This window comes from Diadema antillarum, unplaced genomic scaffold, assembly GCF_040938485.1.
Source record: "Diadema antillarum isolate AM-2024a unplaced genomic scaffold, OU_Dant_1.0 seq00000318_RagTag, whole genome shotgun sequence".
In the NCBI taxonomy this organism is placed as follows: domain Eukaryota; kingdom Metazoa; phylum Echinodermata; class Echinoidea; order Diadematoida; family Diadematidae; genus Diadema; species Diadema antillarum.
This window is the reverse complement of record NW_027271337.1, coordinates 669029-692228: the sequence shown is the minus strand read 5'-3', so window position 1 is coordinate 692228 and position 23200 is coordinate 669029. Positions and strand designations below refer to the sequence as shown.

The following is a 23200-nucleotide window of genomic DNA, read 5'->3' as shown; positions in this document are numbered from 1 at the left end:
TAATGTCTCTAGCACTCTTCTAGATGGAAGCATCAAAATGACCTGATTATTTGTCCCAAAATTAAAATAATTGAATACTAATAATTGAACAAAAGAAGAGACAGCCTCTAGTAATGACAGATCCCATGAACTGCGTCATATTTTCATCATGACTAGGAAGCAAATACTGATCAGTAAAATGGACCTAGAAATGCATATAATACCCTGGAGAGTGAAATGAAGGCTGTGATGATGCATGTCAAAGTGGTCAAAGAATTTAATGTGCAATGTTATAATATTAAGTTAAACTTCCTAGCACCTGAATCTGTAACTGCCTTTGACATTGTACACACACCAATGGCATTGAAACATTAATGGCAGTTGGTGTAACCTCATATCACAGAAACCATAGCATTCTCTCTCTCCCTCTCTCTCTCTCTCACTCTCTCCCATCTCTCCCCCCCCCTCTCTCTCTCTCTCTGTCTCTATCCCTCTCTCCTATCTGCCTGTCTATCTCCTTCTCTATCTCTCCTTTCTCTCTGCTGTAAAATGCATACCACAAATTAAACAAAATCAGGTCAATTATTCATTGGTATTGCTGCTGCTAAAAGTTCTGTTTGATGGAAAGATAAACAGGGATGCCAAGTCAAAAAAAAAAAATACGAGTGAGATTTTCATGACTTAACTGGCATCTCGGCATGCGAATGTGCGCGCGAGCGAGAGTGTGGGAAGGGTTTTCCCCCCTGTGGCCTCCCACGGTAGGGAGCTTTTTGAATTTTTAGCTCTTTATGGTGCGATCTTATTTTGAAAGACAAAAGGGAAATATACCTTCATATATCACTTTAATTTTCTGAGCTATGCTCATTATTATAGGCCCAAGTTGCAGACTTCGCCCGATGTGTAAGAAAAATGGGTGCCATGCGTGAGATCGTGAGATGGCCCCTAAATGTTCGAGTCTCTGGTAGCTCTGGATAAATCACTTTGATGAACGTGAAGTATGTTTCTTTTTGATGCATTGGTCCATGTGTCAGTGTGAATTCAATGATACTGTAAAAGCGGACATTTTCGTGGCGTGTACATTTTGCTCAGCATAAAACTAGCATGAAAATAAAAACACACTTTTTTTTTAACTTGCTGAATGTAATGCTGCTTTTATATTTTGATTCTGTGTAATAAACTAGAAATGTCACTATGGCGACTGGTATGCCTCCGCCATAATGCATGATTCTCCTAATAGGTACAGATAGTACATGTGGACAATGTGTGATTACATTTTCACAAAAGTGGCAAAATATTAAAACGACAAGTTTGTCACAAATGTGTTAAATGTTCACCTTCCTTGACCTAGGTTTAATTGGCTGAATACAACTGTAGGAGAGCATGTATTTGGGAGTTAAGGACTTTGACTTGACTTTGACCCATTCATATGTTTATGCATCTGAGTTATTTTCAAGGTACGGAGAAAAAGTGCAATTTCTGTATTGAATAGTAAATTGTTACCATTTTCATCTGGCCTTTGACCCTAAAATTCATAAAATAATCACTGTCAGGCAGAACATGCATAAATATGTAGTATGTTTCAAGATAACTTAAGCCACTTCCGAGATATGGAGGAAAAGCTTAGTTCAGCACTTTCACTTGATCTTTGACCTTTTGACCTTTGAGGCAAAAACAAAAGAAAAAAAAAACTTTCCAAAGAATCTCTATTAGGTTATGCATGCATACACCAAGTGTAAAAAATATAATAATCCTGCCAGCATTGCATAAACATGACGGAAATAGTAAAATTTTGAAGTGTTTCCCTTGACCTTTGACCCTTGACCTTTGACCCCATGAACCCTAAATGTTCTAGATAATCACTGCCAGTCAGTACATGTATATATACTATGTTCCATGAAGATACCTTGAACAATTTCCAAGGTACAGAGAAAAAAGGTGAAATTTTAATATTTTTACTTGACCTTTTGACCTTTGACCTCATGACCCAAACTTTCACCAGAGAATCTTAATTGGGTAATACATGTATACACTAAGTTTCAAGAAAATATCTTCAGGCATTGCATAGATATGGTGGAAATAGTGAAATTTTATGTATTTGACCTTGACCTTTTGACCTTTGACCTTGAGCATGTGCACCAAAAAGTTGATAGGCACAACTTCACCCCCTAATACACATACATGCCAAGTTTCATTAGGATACCTCAAAAGGTTTTTATAGTTACCCTGTCCACAAAATTCATTACGGACGGACGGAAGGACGGACGGACGGACGGACAGACGGAAGGACGGACGGAAAAGGACATAATGCCTCCGGCACCACTTCGTGGCGGAGGCATAAAAACGGGCAAACTTTATCTTACCAGGCCGAGCACAAAAACTTCCTTGCGCAAACATTTCCACTTTTACAGTGCCACATAAAACTCTCCTACTGAATACGAAACAACACAACAATTTCATCACATCATAAAGGCAATCCTCTTTTCTTGCATATATTTATTCTATCATCCACTCCAATACCAGTAAGGCAGCCACACTGCTCATGAAAAGTGATAGCAAGATTCTTCCATGTTATAAATATAGAATATGTTCACATATAAATGTTATTGTTGGATTCTTTCCAATCATTTGGAAATACACTTTCATTGATAATCCAAAATATAAGAAATGACTGTTTTGCATATATTATTGCAATATATTGCTCTCTTGCAGTGTTTTTCATTTTTTTTTAATTCGATTTTCACTTTTCCTTGGGTCAGCCCCAGAACTCAGGATTTCTAGCCACTCCTTGAGCTGAAGATTCAACCCGCAAGAACTGATTTGTGACTACTGACAGTTTCTCTGAAATAAAGGTAAAATAATACAGAAAGTACCAGGTACAGAGAGAAAAATCGGGAGATATAAAGAGAATGTACGCAACGACACTATGCTTTATCCTCTCACAAAAACGAACTATTGCTTGTGGGAAAATTCTACATGATCTCTCCTAATACACTCACTTTCAATGGGGGTGTGTCAATAGAAGAAACTGCATTGGGGTGAACAATTAATCAATACCCTTTCAAATGCAATTCATCTAAACAAAGACAACTAAGTAGAGGGTGCTGTTTAGCACTAAGCTCATTTCTTTTTATCTTGTGATGCACGATTTCCTTTGTGCCTTAGAGTTCGATATTTCATTTGCTTCTCTCTTGAGGAAAGAGGGATTATAATATTACCTCTCTTATTTCCATCTTCCTTTTTCTACCCCTTTCATTCCAATTGCTGCATATGCCCAATAAAAGTCTCCTGCACATACGTAAATCATACAGATTTTTTTTCTCTCTTCTGCTTATGAATGAACAAGTATCTTGATGTTTTATCTTGCCTTGAATAATTCAAACTTTAAGGCAATTAAGGTGTTTGTTGTTTTGATTAAAAACATGCGATGAATCAACCAGTGAGATAAATAATGACCAGCAAGATAAGACTACAATCGAAAGCTGGCTTACATACCTCTTTAACACTACGTGTGCGGTGCATTTCACCCCAACACAAAACAATATCTCCAGTACAATTCAATGAAAGCCAGCTACACAGACAACATGGTTATTCCACACCATGAACACAAATTCAAACCATTTGTGGATTTGGCAAAGCCATGGAAATCTTGAGATACAATATGAAAACACAAATAAGTTTTTGCAGAAACGGCCAGTAAGCGTTACCTTCAGAAGAGATCAAAAGAACAGGAGGACTTGACTTTGAGGCCTTCTTTCAACAGGTAAAGGAATATCTTCTTTGAAACATAATACTGCATCCCAATCTCTGCAGTTCTTTGGGTTTTTGTTTGTTTGTTTGTTTGTTTGTTTGTTTGTTTGTTTGTTTGTTTGTTTGTTTGTTTTTCCAGAGTGGGTAAGAAACATTCACTTGATGGACATAGATATACTGCTAGGTTTCAGTTCCCATGTTTCTTTCTTTCTTTCTTTTGTGTTCTTCCTTTCTTATTAAATGGTGGAGTTATGCTTGAGGTATCATTTCATGTGTTTTAATCAATCAAGACCACCACAGTATAACATCAATTCCCTCTGAGCATACATGGAAAAAAAAGAAGAAATATACATATATATTCTGATGCCCACTTCAATAAACCACATGTTAAATATAAGATGCCCATCATGATTAAACTGCACACAACATACAATTATGCCATATTCACTTTTCTCCCAAAAACGCTCAAAAACAAGGCAATAGTAATTCACAAAAATTCCTAACTTTAAGCCAACAATAAGCACTGACTCCTTACATTTCAAACAAAAAGAAAAAAATACAAAACCTCACTGTCCTTTATCATCAACAGAGCAATACCTCAACTCACATGAAATAAGCGAAGTTACATAGACATTTTCACTGATACTAATGGTGTGTACATAATATACGTTCATGTCACACTATGACGCATAGGCCTACTGTTGAATGCTGGAGTAGAATCTGCCATGGAGATACATATATTATATTTGCTAAATGTACCACCCGCTCCCATCTGTACCCATATAACCCCACCAAGACTGGACATTGGTATCCATGAGGTCAAAGTGGCCAAAGAGGTCGCCACCAAAGGATGAGTTCCCCACGCCGGGGTCGAGGTAGGTCTTGGTGGGGTCCAGTCTGGGCCTATTCTTCTGGTCCACTGCTTCCTCAAGCCAGAATCGGTGGATGGCAAGATGCTGCCGAGGACCGGATGTTGAGGACGTGGACTGGTCACCACGTTCTTCCGTGGACAGCATGTTCACCAGGACTATTAGTTCCAATGATCCATCATTATCCAGATCACCTATGACACCTACACAACACAGCATAATAAAAAAAGAATGCAGTACAACAAAATGATGTTACTCAACTGTATTTAACAAGTATGAATCCTTGCTATATGAACTGCAAGCAACAATGCCTCAAGATAAGCAACAGATTGTAACTTCTATGCATCCTAAATGATGGGCAAGGACCATTTTACTCTGATTTTATGTAGCTGTGAAGTTCTGATTCATCCTCATCCTACTACGTAAAATTGTAAGCTGGTGAAAAACGGAGCAAATTGTCATAACAAAGTATCAACAATCGATATAAACAAAGATTAGCGACACAAAGATGAGCTGGGTTTTTTTCCTGTTGTGTTACTTTTAAACAGATTAATGAACATCACCACCAAAAAATGTTAATATCTAAAATCAAATTTCGGGAACATGTTAAGTAAAACAAAGCAAACACTGAAGCCAAGAATGAAGTCTCTGGGTGAACATCAAGCTACTGAATCCCAAGGATCAAAACAGACAAGTACCTGTGCTGGTCGCAGTTGGTATCATCTGGTAGCAGCCTCCTCCAGGAATTGGGCTCACATCTCGCCGTCTTCTCACAATGCGTGTGGACTGCGTTGATGATGCAGAAGACGGCGGCAGTGACGTAGATGTCCAATTGGAGGGCGGGGAGGAAATGGCATCTGAACGTGTGTTCAACATGGATGTGATGTCCAGGACAGTGGTTTGAGATGGATCAGTGGGTATGGGCGGTACTGATGATGAAGCCAAGTGACTGCCCGTCGCCGTGGTTACTGATGGTTCACTTGTAGACATGGGGTCTGGGGAGGAACCCCCTGATGAATCTGGAAGAGATTAGTAAAGGCAAATTCCATTGTAGATGAGAAGTCTAGCTCTTAAACACAAAAGGAACCAAGTTGTTTGAAACTAATTTAAGAAATGCAAAGCACAGAACCCTTAATTCTTTTTATTTTCTGACCTGTGTTGTAAGAATGCAAAGGGAATAAATAAATCAAGATCAGCACCAATAAACCTCTGCTACACCTACACTGGCCGATAAATCACAACAGGATATCCTACAAATCAATATAACACTGATATCATGGTAGCACCCACGGCACTACTTCTGACAACAGACATAGCAAGAACCAATTCAGCCAAAGATACAGGATTAACTTTCGCCTTCAAAAACCACCAAAATGAGGCTCATGCTGGCATTACTGATGAAGGGTTATTTGTGGTAGAATAGTGTAAGTGTGTGCCCATGAACTTCACTACTTAGGATAGGTTCTAGGAGTGATTCATATGTCCATTTCTGAGCAGGGTTGGCCCACACTAGATGCCAGTGTATACGTACTGCTGTAGTAGACGTAGGAGGAGGCTGACAGCAGCACAGCAGGACTGAAAGCCATATCTCTGTCCATGATCACTAGTCGTAGGGTGCTGAGAGAGGCGGCAAAATCAGAGCACCAGTCTCCACCGCTGGCCTGTGGGCAGTGAGACGGGAGGGAACACAAGGTACATTGGAGAATTACAGGTAATTACTGGTGGAAATAATCAGGTATTTTATCACAATATTTGGAAGTATATCATATAGTATCTCACAAAATTTGCAAGTTTTCTCAAATTCTACACACCTTCAGATAAATGCAAAAAAAAAAAGAGAGAGAACTTCTCAATCCATCTAACATGAGTGTATTGACTCTGTAAAGAGTAAAATCAATCCATGGACATTTTCTGCAACAGCCATATAGTAGGGCTCGACACTAACGGTGGCCCGGTGGCCCAAGGCCACCAAAAACGCACGTCGGGCCACCAAAAAAGGTCGGATGTTTGCCTTTGGGCCACCAAAAACAAAAGTTAGTGTGGAGCCCTGCATATAGTGCATTGATAACACATGAATTACATGTGCTATGGCTGTAGGATTATATTGTAAATACATCCAGGGGAACCTTGTTTAACAAGGACCTAAAAAAAAATGACACCCACCTTTATTATATCAGGTTTCTCATCATATCAGGTTACAAAAACAAAGAAACAAAAAGATTTTATACCTGCGAAATTACTTTCTGTTAGAGGACAGTTTTATCACGTCTAGCCTCTTTATTATGAGATTCCGTTGTATAATTATATCTCAACTGGGGTTCAAATGAAAAGAAAGAAAAGGGGGTAGGGAACCACCCCTGAAGTCTGGTAAGATACCTCTGTGGTGGTGGTCATCTCTCCCTCGTCTTGGGACTGGAGCCAGAAGGTGAAGGCATCCCGGTAGTCATCCATCTTGAGACTCAGCGGGGAAGGGATGAGGGGTGAAAGGTCACCGGGCATGCTCACCGTGAGCCACAGCTCCTTGCCATTCCTCCCATCCAGGATTACAACCTGGAAGAGACAGCGCGAGTTGACCGGTGGAGAAAGAGAATGGATAATGGTCAGTGGAAGACATTTTATAGCAAATCTAAAAGTGTAACCTCGCTTCGCAAACAGAAGAGACGGTTGCCAAATTATTGTAAATGCAGGTCAAATTTGAGGAGAGGAGATTCATAGCTTTGCAATGATATATAACTCATCAAAACTTGGAGTTTCTGGCTAATTGAAATAAGTGATAGAAACTAACACTTTTTTTTAACCTTTGAATATTACAAAACTCTTTAATACTGTCATGACAGGATTTTTTAAAAGATTAAATGGAAAGTTTCCATTCAACCATTAGCATACCATTATCTCAAACTGATCTAAGATTAACAAACTTTGGGGAACGACTTCAATTCTTTGTGAAACACCCACTGGACCACAAGACAGGAACAGGACCTACCAAATCTTGGGCATCGGCCGAACTGTTCACCGCGCTCAGGTGAAGCAGAATGTCTGGAATGCTGTCATCATTGAAGTGACCGGGAGCTGGCAAACTGTGGGTGGACAAAGGGAAAGGACATGGTCTTAGTCCATTAACCAGTCAATTCTTGGGGAATATTGCTGCAAAAATTGTTAAGTTATCATCTTCAGAGTGGCACCCCTGAAATTCAATGCATAAATTACATGAGGAACACTTCAGTAACTACTATAATTCCTTGATCTGAAAAATGTGAGAGAGAAACAGGAACTTTTATCTTCTAAAATGCCTTGCCAATTTGAAAATCAGTTAAAAATCTATCAATATATTCATCTATCAATTATTTTGTACGGAGAAAAAAAAAGAACATGCGGAATATGTTAAAAACCTACTACTGGGCAGCTCTGTAAAGACTATGGGGGCAGCTCTGTAAAGACCATGGGGCCAGAATCAGTTTTTTTTTTTTTGGAGTACTTATGCATGCTTGCCTTCCAAACAGAATGAGTCATGGAGTTAAAGTTTAATTATATCTTCAAATTGTTCTCTTAGAAGAAAACGGTAGTCTACCTCAACACTTCGTGGGATGTCGCGTAGTCTGCTACACTCCACAGCTCTTGCATACTGGTGCCGTTGACGACAGTGACGCGGGCATCAGCGGAGGTCAAGATGAGGTCGTTTGTCCCATCCTGGGTCATGTCTGCCACAATGGCTGGCTGGTGGAAACCAACTCCTTCTCCTCTGCAAAAAAATAAAATCAAATTAAAAGTGAGATGAAGTCATCAGTGTCTGAATGTTCAAACAAACTATAAAGACTAGGAATCTAATGCAATACCAATCTTATGCATAATCTAATAATTGTATACCTGTGTGTGATTGTATGTTAGTGTTTCCTATGAAATGTAATGGCTTTCCAGAATAACACAGATTTCAAATGACCAATGTTAATCTGTGGGGTTTGTGGTGCTATTGATGAATGACATTGCATGAAGCTCCCAAGAGGATTTTTCCTGAGAAGGCATAACATAGAACTACAACCTTTGACCTATAGAGGTCAATCCTTTTACGATGAATTGCCTAGCAGAGTTGGAGAAGGGTATGTCACTACATTAACTCAAAGAAAAATTTAAAAAATTCTTAATAGACAATAGCTAAACTTGCTATTTAAATCAAATTTGGGGGGAGGGGTGCCATACATGGTTGAAATCACAATAGTGGTTACTGTAAAACGAGATATGTTCGCGTGCATTTTAATTTCGCGAATTTCGCGAGCGCCAAGATTCGCGAAATTAAAATGCACGCGAAATTTCTTATCTACACTATATGCATTGAACGCAAGTGGCAATTCGCGAAAATTTCTTGCCACGAAAAGGGCCGTCGGCTCCAATTCGCGAAAATTTCGTGCCGCGAATATATCATGTTTTACAGTATTCAAAGCTGTATCTCCTATGACAACTGTTCATATTACTCTTGGGATCATCAACCAACAAAACTTTGACAAAACTAATCTAAATCTGTCCACAGTAACAAAACTTTGATATCTCACCTTATACACTAACTTTCTAAATTGATTTGCTTTACTATCAATTTCATTCTTTTTGTAGACTATGTATTCCATGTTGATTTCTTCTTTTTTTTTAGGAAAATCATTAAAATACAAGAATTGATTAGTAACCAGATGAAGTACAGAGTGCATGAGTGTTTTTAATACATCATCCATATGGTCATCTCTAAAGGAATTCATCCACATGAAAATTTCTACATAAACTGACTTTCTAAGACATGAGGAATGGTGTTTCATCTGCAAGTACTGCCTACCAGGCTGCCTCTTGCACTACATTTATCACAGTCATCTACCTTTTTGTATGGATTATTGTGGGTTTTTTTTTTCAAATTTGTCAATGGGACATCATCTGTTGCAAAGATAAACAACCCTCAGCCAAATTTTGATGGTAATCGCAGAAACCAGCAGAATAATTTGAGCTATCCTTTGTTTGACCTATGCTTAACCCGTTGAGGACAGACCCCTGTCCAAGTATACTCAGGACTCATTCTCAACAGGTGAAAAGATGAAACGCTGTTCTCAATGACTGCTGAATCAAATATGGAATATGAACTCTTTTTGTCAACACCGGCTGAGTAGATGCCATGCAATAGTTGCTGAAAAATATTTGCCACATGTCAAGCCATGTGATATACTGTGAAGTGAGAACATTAAATATTGTGCATAGTCATAATTTTTTTTCCTTTTAATAGTTATCACTCAGTAATGGGAGAGCAGCCTTAGTTTATTTGGAAAGGCAAACATCATGTACTTCAGACTTTGGATCTACTGGGCTTCAAAAAGACAGTAAAACATTGCAATTTGGTACTCGCTGACTTGTTGATTGTGAACAGTAACCACAACCAAAACAGTACCATGAAAGAGAATCACCTTTTACGGTAGAAAATAGCATAGGCAGCAGGAAAATATTGGCTGAGTCACACCAGTATCAACAGGATTACTTCCAGCATGGAGCTACAATGTACATGTAGCTCCATGATGCATGTATGTCCTCTTCTTGAGGGCTTTTATTCTATACATCACATGATAACTGCAATATGACAGATCATCTTGCATCAGTATTAAAATGGGTAGAGTTCCTCCTCACAAGTGTGGCTCAATCTAGTAACCATATGTTGCAGTTTTCAACCAACTTCATTGACAAAAGAATTAAGTATCAAATCAAGATGCATGTAATAAAACCTACGCTACACACATTCATGCGTTTAAAAAGAAGAAGAAAATAAACAACAGGCAAGCTTAGAAACACCTCAGTCTCCTAATTTGTTTCTACTTCATTCTTTCATGGAATGCTTGACACATCATCTGGTTGCCCCTCAGAGAACGAAATCATATTTTGTGTTGTAAATATGATACCGTACAACATATTGTGGACATCAACAGGGATGGTCATTCAAATTCAGATCTGAGTAGATTCCTTTACAAGATCACAACTTTCAATGCATTTGGAATTAATGTAGGTTGATACCTTCAAGAACACCACAGATATACAATTATTTTGTGAGTTTCGACTTCACAAAATTGTTATGTCAGAGCAAAGTACATTTTGTACACACCAGATGTAGATCTGCGACACATGCTATGCAGTGTGTTGTATGCATGATGGCTCAAGCATTGTTTTCCATGCTACATAACTGTAGCATGAAGGAAAGGGTATTCATGTCAGAACATTGTGGAATGAGTAAGTGAATGAATGAATGAATGGATGGATGGATGGAAGAATGGATAGATGGCCAGAGACATGAATGAATGAATGAAAAAACGAACGAACGAACGAATTAACTAATTAATTAATCTCAGGGGCTGGTTAAAAGACATGGCAAACACCAGTTGCACAGCTCACTGCTTGACTTAAATCAATCTCTTTAAACAAAAAAAAAAAAAAAAAAAATCAAACACACACCAGACAAACAGTGTCAGGTGGAGATCTGAATTTAATACTTGGGCTGGCAAGTTTCACAGTGTTCTCAATGCTTGGTTGAGCTCCCGTCACGGAAGCTGATCTTTTTCACTCATGTGCAATGAGAAGGAAAGAGCACTATTGTTTAAATCATAATCACCTCTGACCTGGGAATGGGACCATTGTTTTTCAGTGATCATAACATTCCTAGAGAACCCTCGTGTGCAATACACTGTACCATGCAGATATACAACACAGAAGTCCAAATCTGCAATCCGCAGCATCTTTTATTCCTTTCAAGGTGCTATATTCAATGTATTGAAAAAGACTTAAGAGTACACAAATTTGATTTTCATCCAAATCAAGTTATTGTTCTATTTGCTTGAATGGAAGTAATTACAAGAGCTAAAGTAAAGGTCCACATTCATTCTTATTCATTTAATTATCATGTGCAATTAAAACAATGTAGAGCTAAGAATTAAGGTTTAATACTTCATATGATGGTACAGATACTGTAAGTGCTGAAATGAAATTCAATACACATCGTAGGTGACAAGATTATTGATTAACAAGTTCTACATTTGTGACCTTTGAATAAATACATTGTAGATGATGCAATGATATGACAAAACCAAAGTGAGTCAGAGAAAATTATGTCAGATATAAGTAGCCATGTTTGAACAAATAATCTAGAGTAAATTAACAAATATGTTAATCTTTGAGTGTGGCATGAACATGTACCTTGACCCTTTAAGACTGCATTTTTTATGTTGTCACTGCATTGTATATACCTTTGTTTCTATGTCAGATACAATATGTTTTTGGTCTTTTAATCATTTTCAGGGATCTGGGTGGTCCCCAACTTGAAATTTGAGCATGTTGTGAACTGAGAATCTGAGAACATAGCAGATTTTTTTTTTTTTTTTTGTGCGCAGAGCACACACAACGAGCATGTATATGCAATATTTCGCAGCTTATCTCTCTTTGTGCTGCTTACATTTAATGTTCTCTCTCAATGCTTTGCACACAAATATATCAAAGTACAAGGTAGTTTGATGTTTCTTATGCTTTGCACATGTTTTTCACATGTTTGCATACATTTAATTTTGAACTTGTTGCAAATTCTTGAGGATGTTGCACAAGAGTTGAGGATGCTGCACAAGAATTTGAGCATGTTGCAGTGACATGCTGAAAACCCTTGTGGACCACCCTGACGGATGTGAGTTGGATAAACTTATTTGAATTGCCAGCACAGGAAAGACACACATAGAGTATTCCTGTTTCCATTGAGACTTCATACACTTGTCACTTCACATCATTTCATTCTCTTTTGTTGTTGTTGTTGTTTTTTTTCCCTCTTGAACATCAAATTTAGTATGTTTAAACTGTGAGAGAGAGTGAAAAGAAACACCAGAGACAGACTGAAGAAAATTTGGTAACAGATTAAACTAGTTGCATGGATAAATGGGTCTCTCGTACTGTATGAACTGTACGCCTACAGATATTTTCGCAAATTAGGAGGCCACAGACATTTTTGCGAGATGTTGTTTTCTTTCGTGAATCAGCACCGAAGCTATCATAAATGCATGGCTAGCATAGCGTAAGGCAACATTTTTTGCATGTTGTGAATTCCGCGATCCAATAGTGATTTGCAAAATTTGCAAAAATTAAATCCTCGCGATAATAACAGCTAATACAATATTCAATCGTGCTGACAAATGACTCTTTAGTTTAATTTGCTTCCTACCTCAATACTTCAGTGACGGGAAGCTGTGAGTTGCTGGTGAGGTAGGTGACACTCCGGCGGATTGAGCGTCGTTTGTTTGATGACTGAATCTCAGAGGTGCAGTCCGTGCCAGTGACGTGGCAGAGGAGTTGATCCAACTCCACCATCCACATGGATCCTGGGGAGAAAGTAAGGAAGGTTTATCGACAAATTAAGTCGACTTCCAGTAACTTGCAGCTGAATCCATGCCTTCACTAACTTACCACAAGTAGGATCTTCACAAACATGGGCACATAAAAATATCAAAGCACCTTTTTCCACAGTGCCTCAAGTTAAAAATATAAACTGTTATATCACTGGTAGAACTGTCAAACTTTGGCCTGGCACAGAAGGAGCAGAGAAAATTGTGGGTGTGGTCCAGATGACATCCACAGGTCAAGTAATAGGGTTTCACGAGACACCCCTGCCGGACCAACAGCCCCACATACCAAGTGTTACTGGAAGTTTCTATTAGATCTTGGAAACATGAATAGAGTGTTTGTACTGGAAAGATAGCATAATAAAGTTTATCTTTATTTTTATCTATCACAACAAATGAATCCTGTACCATGAGCAAAACAGGATAGCATAAAGACAAGTGATCCTTTCTTGCATTATAACTTATGATACATTATCAATAAATACTAAGCAGTAAGATCTCAAGTTCTGGTCATAATTATGGCAAAAAATGTCTGAGAAAATCTGGATGAGTTCGCGGCTGTGATCGATTTGCATTTAAACTTCATGTAGCATCTTTGTACCTGGGCCTAATATACATGTATCTGTACCTATAAAAGACACTATGTTTAACAAGAACTCGAGGTACAATTGTATGCAGATGGATGGACAACTCAACATTAAGCATATCATGTATGCCAGAAGCGGACGCGAATGTGAGTAACACCACAATACAGTAGGATACTGCTGATATAACAAGACGATCCTGATCTGCTCATAACACCACTGAAGGAGACTACTGTAACAGGCATTCATATGAGTGAAACATGATTCCTTACAAGTTGGCCCCATATAATTAGCATTTTCATCACTTTTCATCTTTTGGCTCACTTTTTTCTTTTCACTGACATTAACTTTCCACATGAAATAAAATCATGCACGGAAATCAATACTGACATTCAAACTGATGGGAGGGGATCATTAAGAACTGTTCCCTTTTCGTAATTTCATTCCAGACAAAGACCCCATCAATGTGAAGAAATAAAATACCAGGTGAATGGGGTTGTTCATGTTAAGCTGGATAAGGGCTCCTACTGTCGTGCGATCTGCTTTGCACAACACATTTGGCCATTTTGTAGCTGATTGTGGAATTTTTGTCTACACATTTGTATAAATGCCTATCACAATTGACACCAAGACTGAAATTGTGATATGAAATGTGGAGCAATGTCAGATCATGAGGTACATGTAAGTCGTGGCGATCACATTGATCGTAAACAATTTTTGATCCATCCAACACTTTTATACGATCAAGATTGCCTCGACTGACCTCAAAATCTGATATGATATGATTACATCTAATACTAGCATCACCACAATTACTCCAGGATTCAGATCACTATTTCAATCATGACGCAAATCACAGTAGAGGACATTCAAAGAGAGAATTCCACCATCGGCTACTTATGGCCTATCATGGCATGCATAGCAGATCGCAGAATAGCGAAAACCCAGCATTGACCTTTACACTGAAAATAAACTCACTTCCTGAGGAACATCAAAAGGGAGAATAAAACAAAATCCTATCATTCAGCAAACCTTTGAATCCCATTAGTTTCTCCATTCTATGCCAATCAAAAGTGTTTATCTATTTAACATGTGTTGTGAACTAACAGATGAGGAGGAAACCTGAGCTAGCTGACTGAGATAAAGCCAGTTCAGACAGTTATATGAACACTAAATTGATCACAAGCTTACAATAGGCCCACTGAGCCCACATTCTGTGCAAACAAAGGCAGGATCTACAAAGCTCTATGTGTCAACAAGATAAGAAACATACAGTCACATGTCACTAAAATATCCCATTATGAACAAAAGTTCAATGTGAGAGGAAAGCAATGATTGCCATCCCCTTGATGATGAGCTAAACAGAGCCGGTAGTAGACATTTTGGCAAACTCTTTTCAATAGCTGTTTCAACTTCCTTTTAAATGCTCATGCCTTTGTGATACAATGATTTCCAATAGAGCCCGAACATAGCACATACAGTTTTTGCATACAAACTTCAGAATTGCCCCAATTCACTTTGCTACATCTACATGACATCTGTGGATATTACATCCGTACTTGTGTGTAAACATTTCTTACTTGACTACTGTACGAGCTGAAATTTTTGCATACAGATATTTTCACGAATTGCTACTTGGAGGACATTTTCGTGTGTTGTTAATTTCGCGGTTGCGAGAGTCTAACTGAACTTAGTTATTCGCGCGTTGTTATTTTCGCGTGTTGTTATTTTTGCGGTTCAAAGGCGATCCGCGAAAATAAAACCACTGCTAAAATTTCAGCTTGTACAGTATTTGAAATCAGAGAGTTGTGGTTCAAATACTTTGTCAGCCATGGAGACAGATGTTGTAATTCCAAGGGAAACACAGAATATGGGTTCTATTGCCTCCACTGTTGCCTTTAATCTGGCCTATCTTACCAGTATCTCCATGTTTTCAACTGATAAAGTGTATTAATTAAATGCATGCATTGCTACTTGTTTTTCAGACATCTGTGCACGGGATCTAATCTTTGGACCACATCTTATCTTCATATCCATGGAAGTCTGCCCACGACTGTTTGACTTGATATGGACAAACTTTGGACAATACACAGGGGTACAGTAGAATCACCCTGGTACAGGGATATTGTAGGTTTGTGTAACATGTAAAAATAATCTGGGGACAGAGTCCATGGCCTGCCTGAATGAATGTCTATTGAACACTTGGGAGATATAGATACTACCTGATGCAATCCGAGCCCTCTTTTGAATCAGTTTTGACCTTGGCTTCCTGGCATACAATTGACGAGTGTCTCCCATTTACTACAAAATACATGTAACATGTATTTTGCACGTATAATGTATGAATTACTGTAAAATGGGGACTAATGGTCAATACATACAACAAGAGGACTATTTTGCAAGTGGTGGAATTTGCAATGCAGAACCACACTGAAGGAATGAAAAAAAAAATCCCTTTTCAAGAGATAAGTGAAAAATCTCCCACCAATGACATTATGCAACAGCTTTGCATTATGGTCCATTAGCAGGCAATATTTTCAAGGGTGGTCAATTCCATGAATATCGACCATCATGAAAAAAAAAAAATCAATTCACTGAAAGATCCTGCAAAATATATACAGCATGTACAATATGTGAAGTTTTGAATACCACATTCTACTTCTTACTGTTCCATTAAGCATTTGTGTACTTCAAACCAACACCTGCAAGGCACAGCTTCATTCAAGCATTGTCTTTCCGTTCCTTTCTACAATATATCTACCACTTCAAGAACTAATGTAAAATCATCACAGCTTTTGTGTAGCCATTTTCTGACAGACACATGCCACCAAGGAACATGCACAACACGAAAAGAAAATGTAAGAAAAAAAAAAAGAATTCTTATCATTTTATAACTGTTGTCTACTGAATAACATCTCTATGACAACAAACACATTATGCCAAAACATAATTATATAATTCTCTGTATGCGTTGGCTCCCTATCCAATCAGTCAAGACTGTGTATATGGGCTAAAATACAATGTATACCAGATATGATAGCAAATTCACACTACACTGTATGCAAAAGCACTCAAAACTGCGAGTTCATGAATAGCATCCCCAGACAGAGACAAACACAAACACTTCATGATAAGTGCAAAGTAATGCATTCACAGGGAGAGTGTCATAAACAATGAAAAATAATGATGAAAATAAAATCAATACATTTGAATTGTTTATGAACAAGAGATTGCACAAGACTGCTTTTTCACACACCTTGAGATTTTGCCGTGCCCGAACCGAACACGACTTGCGGTGGGGAGTCCTCTGTGGCCTGGTATACAACAGGGGGACAAGTTGTCGTAGCGGCATCAGGCATGTCTAGGTAGCCCCCGAGGGACCGGCCTGTCTTGCCCGACAGAAGCAGCAGCCTGCCTGGCTGTGTGGCATTGACCTAGGGGGCATAGACAAGAGGACAATACTTTAGAGTTATGTTTCCAACCAAGAAATGTGCATAATGTAGCTATCAACACTGTGTTCATGAGGTAATTGGTACTTGAGCAATCATCAAGTGTATGAACAATCGTTCATGGGTGGCAGAAATAGATCAGCCAGGCAAGAGTGACATGCCATTTTACCCTAACCTTGAATATTAGCATGTTTGTTTCATAGCTCTCCTCATATAAAGGCATCAATGACATAGTGAAGGTATTGACACTCACAAACTTGGCAATCAATGCAAACCGCCCACATAAAAACACTGATGCACACGTGAGAATGTTGTGAAACTAGAATTCCTTCATGATTTTTTCCAATACACAAGAAGGTTTAAGTTAAAAAGATGGTATAGTTTTGGTTGAGATGAGGCTTCAGGTTTTCAACCTTTTTCTGAGATCACGAGAAACCTCTTATGGAATATCAAAGAGCATATAATTCGAAGCAGAATTCAAAGTTCATTTGATTAATTTTCACAAAGTTAAAATCTGCATCCCCTATCTCAACCAAAACTATATCATCCCTTTAAATCTCTATAAACTTGTCTCTTTTTTGCTGTTTATTTTTTCCATAGTGGGGGGAGGTGATAGATCTCAAATTTACAGACTTATGACCACGGGGGGCGGGGATCAAATGACAAGGGCCATGAATGCATCTTTAAACTGCAGGTAGGCAAGGCACAGTGATCATAGTCGTGATGACAAAGATTAAATGATAATTACAGACGTTATAAATGTTTCAAGTGACTATACCTACATGTACTGTAGTTTCAAGTTTGATCTGTGACACCATGTTTTGGCAAAGATCTGGGGTACGATAACTGTCATACTTTTAGTTTCACATAATCGTACACTGCCTAAAAATCTCTGTATGAATGCATGAAGAGTGCACACAGCTTGTGCACAAAGTTTTGTATGGTATTGACAAGTGTGAGAACTGAATCTGATTTCTCGGAAAAGAAGTACCAGGTATATTTCAGTACCTGATGTTGTGACAGAGATCAATGAAGGAATTTGTCATTTGACCTTTGAACTCACTGGAACTCATATCATGAACTGATCCACAATGCTAACCCTCCAGTCTGAGCTTGTTTTTAAATAGTTATGTGATGAATGTACTTTCAGTTTTATGCAACTGTCTAAATACATACCTTTGAAAAAGACAACACTGCTACAAATGTAGTAGCAAGCCAGTATACTTTATTGTATTCAAATTTCATGGATTTTTCCTTGGGAAGCTTGTAAATGACAAATGCTTGCTTTGCCTTCTACTAGCATTATGTACAGTTTTTGCTTGAGCAGACAAAATATCTTGTATCCCATTTATACACAAGATCAGACCCTGGAGCACTGACCTCGCTTTTATAATTGCAAGTCATGCACAAGGCCCTTGAGTAGTCTACAGCTGTAGCAAGATTGATTACACTATTGACAAAGTGGTCTGAGGATGTGTAAATAACCACTGTGACCACATGGGGGCAGAACAGACATAGTGGACAATGATTTTACAGCTCTTTACGGTCCATCTGGTATCAGCTCTGAGAAAAATCTCTTCTTGGGTTTGTTTCTTACTATAATGTTGAGCGAATACCAATTCAGTCCTTTTAAGTTTCTCTTTAAAAGCAAAAAGAAACAAGAAGATACGACAGCACAATTGACAGTATTCATCAGATGAAACATAAACGCCATATTCTCATTCTTGTTTGACAATTGAAAAACAAACAAACAAAAGAAAACAGCTCATTGATGAAATCAGTACATAATGCCTCACAAATTACATTTCTATCAAACTGAGTTGAACTGAACTGAACAGAGGATGTACAATGTTACAGAAACACAGCAGTGAAGTCAAAATCATATAGCCTTTTTATGACACCACATGTTCACAGCATTAATAAGATATTGATTATTAAAACAGTTATCTGAATGTGACTGAGTGACTCACTTGGTCATCTTCAATCTCTTGACCATGAGTGACCACTAGATCCAGAACCCCGTCCTCATCCAGATCTTGGGACAGGACCTGGGGCTGGTAGTAGGACCAGTCGGGAACAGTCACCGCAGGGTCTGCCGTCCAGAGGACATCACCTAAAATGGGCAGGATAAAGAGTGGATAAGGATACTATATTTCTTGATCACTTCCTAGTCAGGATATAATTTCAGCTGTTTGTTTAAAGGAAACCAAAACCCAAAGAGAAATGTGGATTGAGTGAAAGCAACAACGTTAGTAGAACATATCAGTGAAATTTTGAGGAAAATCAGACAATTGATGCAAAAGGAATGAATTTTCAAAGTTTTAGTGTTGAAACCACTTGATGAGGAGACTACTAGAGGTTATGACGTATATGTGGACAACAACATAAATAAAATATAAAGGGAATTCTGATTTTCCTCAAACTTTCACTGATGTTTTTTACAAATGTTGCTGCTTTCACTCAATCCACATTTCTCTTTGGGTTTTACAAATTACTATTGGGAACTACATTAACCCACCTTGACAAATAAATTTAGGCAAGATCACTTTTCCTTTCCAAATTTGATTCAAATATATCTATATGTGCAGAGTGCACTGTTCATATTTACATGTACAACATACTGTAAAAGTGCAAAATTTGCATGGCAAGAAACTGGATGCAAAAATAAAAGCATGCATATCTTTTTCTTTGTTATAATACTACAGATGTTTTGATTCCACTGAATAAAAAACATCAAATTAATTTCCTTTTTATCGTATCTGGCTTTAGCACACAAAAAAAAAATCATGTGAATACTGTAGAACGAGGTATGTTCGCATGCATTTTAATTTCGTGAATTTCCCAAGAGCGGAGTTTCACGAAATTAACATGCATGCTTTATTATCATATGTACAATGTATGAATTAAATGTTAAGAAGCAACTCGCAAAAATGTCATGTTTTACGGTATTTTGGCTTTTACAGTATTGTAGCTCACGGCAGAGTCCAACATGCTTGCTTTACCCCAAATCATCTTACAGTAACTGTCTTTGGTGTTATTCAGGGATTGTATCAAATGCATGACCGACTCCATTATCAAGTTTCTAATCCCCCTGCCTCCCAGTTCTGCTTGTTTGCCTACTAAAGTCTTTTGCTGGAGTGATCTGCTGTTCCATTTCTTAAGTTTTCAGATACAGCTAGCACTGGAGAACTAGCAACACATAACCCAGCTGAAAACTACAGTGGGCTTGTCACGGGTGCGCAAGCATGAAATTCTTTAAAGCTCACACTGAAAGAGGCTTTCTCGTTCTGGTTACAAAGTCTTGGAATGAAATGACTAGCTGTAAAAATCATGGTGGTCTGAATTTTTTTTTCTTTTATGAATGGTCAACAGTGCGATTCCTGGGGTTTTGGACCTTGTGGACTATTGAAACAAGGCAAAAATATATTTGTCAGGTTAACTGCAACACACTGCCCAGGTAATAAGTAACAAACAAGCATACTTCCGCTTTGGACCAAATTCTAGATATCAAAGGTTTTCTCATAAACATGTCGTCCCAGATACCCACATATAAATTGCATGTACATGTTAGAAATATTTCTCCAACAAAATCTTCAGCTCATTGCAGAAAAAATGTTTCAACACATGACTTCACTCTGCCTTTCTTCCATTAAAAACAAAACGAAATAAAAACCATACAAATCAGAAATACACAATGTACTACGAAGCTATCTTATGTCTGCAAAATGAAGAGATGTATGAAATAATGTTGACTCTACTGTCCATCTGCAGATAGAATAACAATCAGGTCTTACCTGATCTGCTGTCAATGGCCAAGATCTGACCATCGTAGCCAGCGGCCAGACAGTCGCTCTGTCCGTCCTGGTTGCAATCCAACTGGCCGCAAACCAGGCTGGTGATGGTCTGATTGGTCCGCACCTCCCACAGCTTGTCGCCACGCCAACCGTTCATGGCCATGACCCCCCCTCCACAAGGCACAGTCACGTCTGGATAACAGTCAATGACGGCAGAGCAAAAGGATAAAAGGAAGTGATGCCAAGTGATATACTCTGGTAGCTCATTTCTTTATGTTAGCCCGGCTGCATAAAACTATGGTGACCTTGTAACTATTGGTAATTACCAGAATAACACTTTTTGAAAGCCAAGATAACCAAAGCCAAGAATTCACTGATGGTTACCATTGCCCACAGAGTTATTGTACCAAACATTGTTAAGTTACAATGAATGCATACAACAGTGCCACGATGTCAATAACTTAGTTCATTTTGCTGCAGTAACTTGGCCTCAAAAAAGCATACGATGTTAAGATTGTACCCAGTAACCAAACAACTCTTACAGGGTGCAAAAATTTGGGATAAGTAGCAGCAAGCAACATCACCTTCATGATGTTTTGTTAACATGGACATGCTGGAGAAGGATGGGGCCATTTGCAACAAATTATACTTACTCTTGTCAGAGCAATACTGTTCCATATCCTCAATTGAGTTGTAGTCCAAACTATTGCCATATCCAAAGACAATATCATCCATGCCATCTCTGTTTACATCAACAAGCCTCACAGGGGACTTGGAAGCTGCAAAAGAGCGAGCAAATCATGCAAAAATGATTAAAGTAAACTATCACAGGGCTTAATATTAAGTTCAAAACTTATATCCTTCCCCTTGCCCAAATAGACACGATGCTTTAATACACAAACATCTTGCATGAAAGATAGGGAAAAAAGAATGTCATGACATTTATCTTTAATATCTGTGTCTTTATATCGTTATCATTTTGTGATTTCATTCATGGACATGCAAGTTCATTGAAATATATGAGGCTTTCTGTAATTTACATGTAAATCTCATATTGGAAAGTTGATTACCATGGAAATTATTTTTCTCTAAATCTAATCAGCACTCGCGAGGAGTTGATGATGTTTTCCTCTATACCTTAGAAGCATTGTTACAACATCACTTCCATCTTTCATACAGCTTTACCAATTGAATCATCTGTCATTGTTTATTTTGGTTACAGAATTATCGAAAGCCTCTGAATTGCAAACTGTGGCCAGATCAGGGCTTCATGTCATAAAAGATGTTAGGATAGCAAGTCTTGCTGGAATGACAATTTCCCATAGCAACACACAATCAGAAAGCTGGATTCTTGTTATTACCATAACTACTGTCATTCAAGCAAAAAAGTAACAGTTGCTGTGATATCTTTTTTTTTTTTTAATATGGCCCTGCTCCTTAAATTGGTGACACTTTTTTTGAAGATTGACATAACATAATTGAATTGTAAATTTCTGTCTGACTATGTGCCAGTTCCATGAAATCCTTCTCTAAACTAACATACTTGGCATGTGGAGATATTGAAAAGTGCAAATGATGACGGCATACTAATAATTTCTGCAGCAACAATTATTCAATTTCATGATGGAGTTGAGGTTGTATGTCTATACCTAGTGATGCTAACTGTACATTCCAGTCCTCTGGCTCACAGGGGCACGGAACCAAAAAGTACAGCAACAGGATGATAGCGACGGATACCAGAGCTAGAATCACTGCCAGAACGTGATGCACTCCGATGCCCTGCTCCTCTTCCTCTTCTTCATCCCCCGCCTCCTCATCCCCATCCTCCCCGTCGCAATCCTTCAGTGACATCGCGTCATGGTTGGAGACGGCATAGAGGCTCTCGATCCCAGTGATCGATATCACCTCGGCCATGCTGACATCGTCGTGGTGGTGCAGGTGTTTCTTACGCTTCCGGGCGGTGTTCGGTGTGAGGGCATCCTTGGTGCTGCTGACTGACTGGGCGTGGCCCCGAAGAATGAATTTCATCTCGATGTCACCACCACCGTTCATCTGTACTGCAGTCTCTTTTGCCTCCTCCTTTCCAACTTTCTCTGTATCTTCCTCATCTTTCTCCTGTTTCGATTCCGTTTCAGGGTCCTCAATCTTCCTGTAAGACTCGGATTGCTCATTCAGGTCAGCTTCCATTTTGCTGTCATTATTTGGCCTTTCCACATCGTCATTGCAATGCTCATCTTGTGCAGCCATGTCCCTGGTAGGGCTGAGATCCATTGTACCTGTCAACAATGAACATGACAATATCACTTAACTCTGAGAGCTCACTTTCCCCTCATAGCGATGTAGCAGCACACATGTTTTTGCAAGACTGAGTACTGTAGTGAAGTAAAACAG

The 23200-nt window shown here is 38.6% G+C and overlaps 1 protein-coding gene across 1 annotated transcript; it reads right to left on the bottom strand.

Annotated features, from left to right (window-relative positions):
- Nucleotides 1–3313: 3313 nt before the first annotated feature.
- Nucleotides 3314–23173, bottom strand: LOC139730504 (uncharacterized). Its single transcript, XM_071641343.1, has 12 exons — nucleotides 22459–23173; nucleotides 21463–21588; nucleotides 20810–21001; nucleotides 18986–19128; nucleotides 16828–17000; nucleotides 12805–12975; nucleotides 8164–8334; nucleotides 7579–7672; nucleotides 6972–7145; nucleotides 6127–6256; nucleotides 5294–5614; nucleotides 3314–4798 (listed from the first exon to the last, which is right to left on the bottom strand). The coding sequence occupies exons 1-12, from the start codon at nucleotides 23078–23080 to the stop codon at nucleotides 4476–4478; spliced, it is 2640 nt and encodes an 879-aa protein (XP_071497444.1). The 5' UTR covers nucleotides 23081–23173; the 3' UTR covers nucleotides 3314–4475.
- Between the last annotated feature and the right edge of the window lie 27 nt (nucleotides 23174–23200).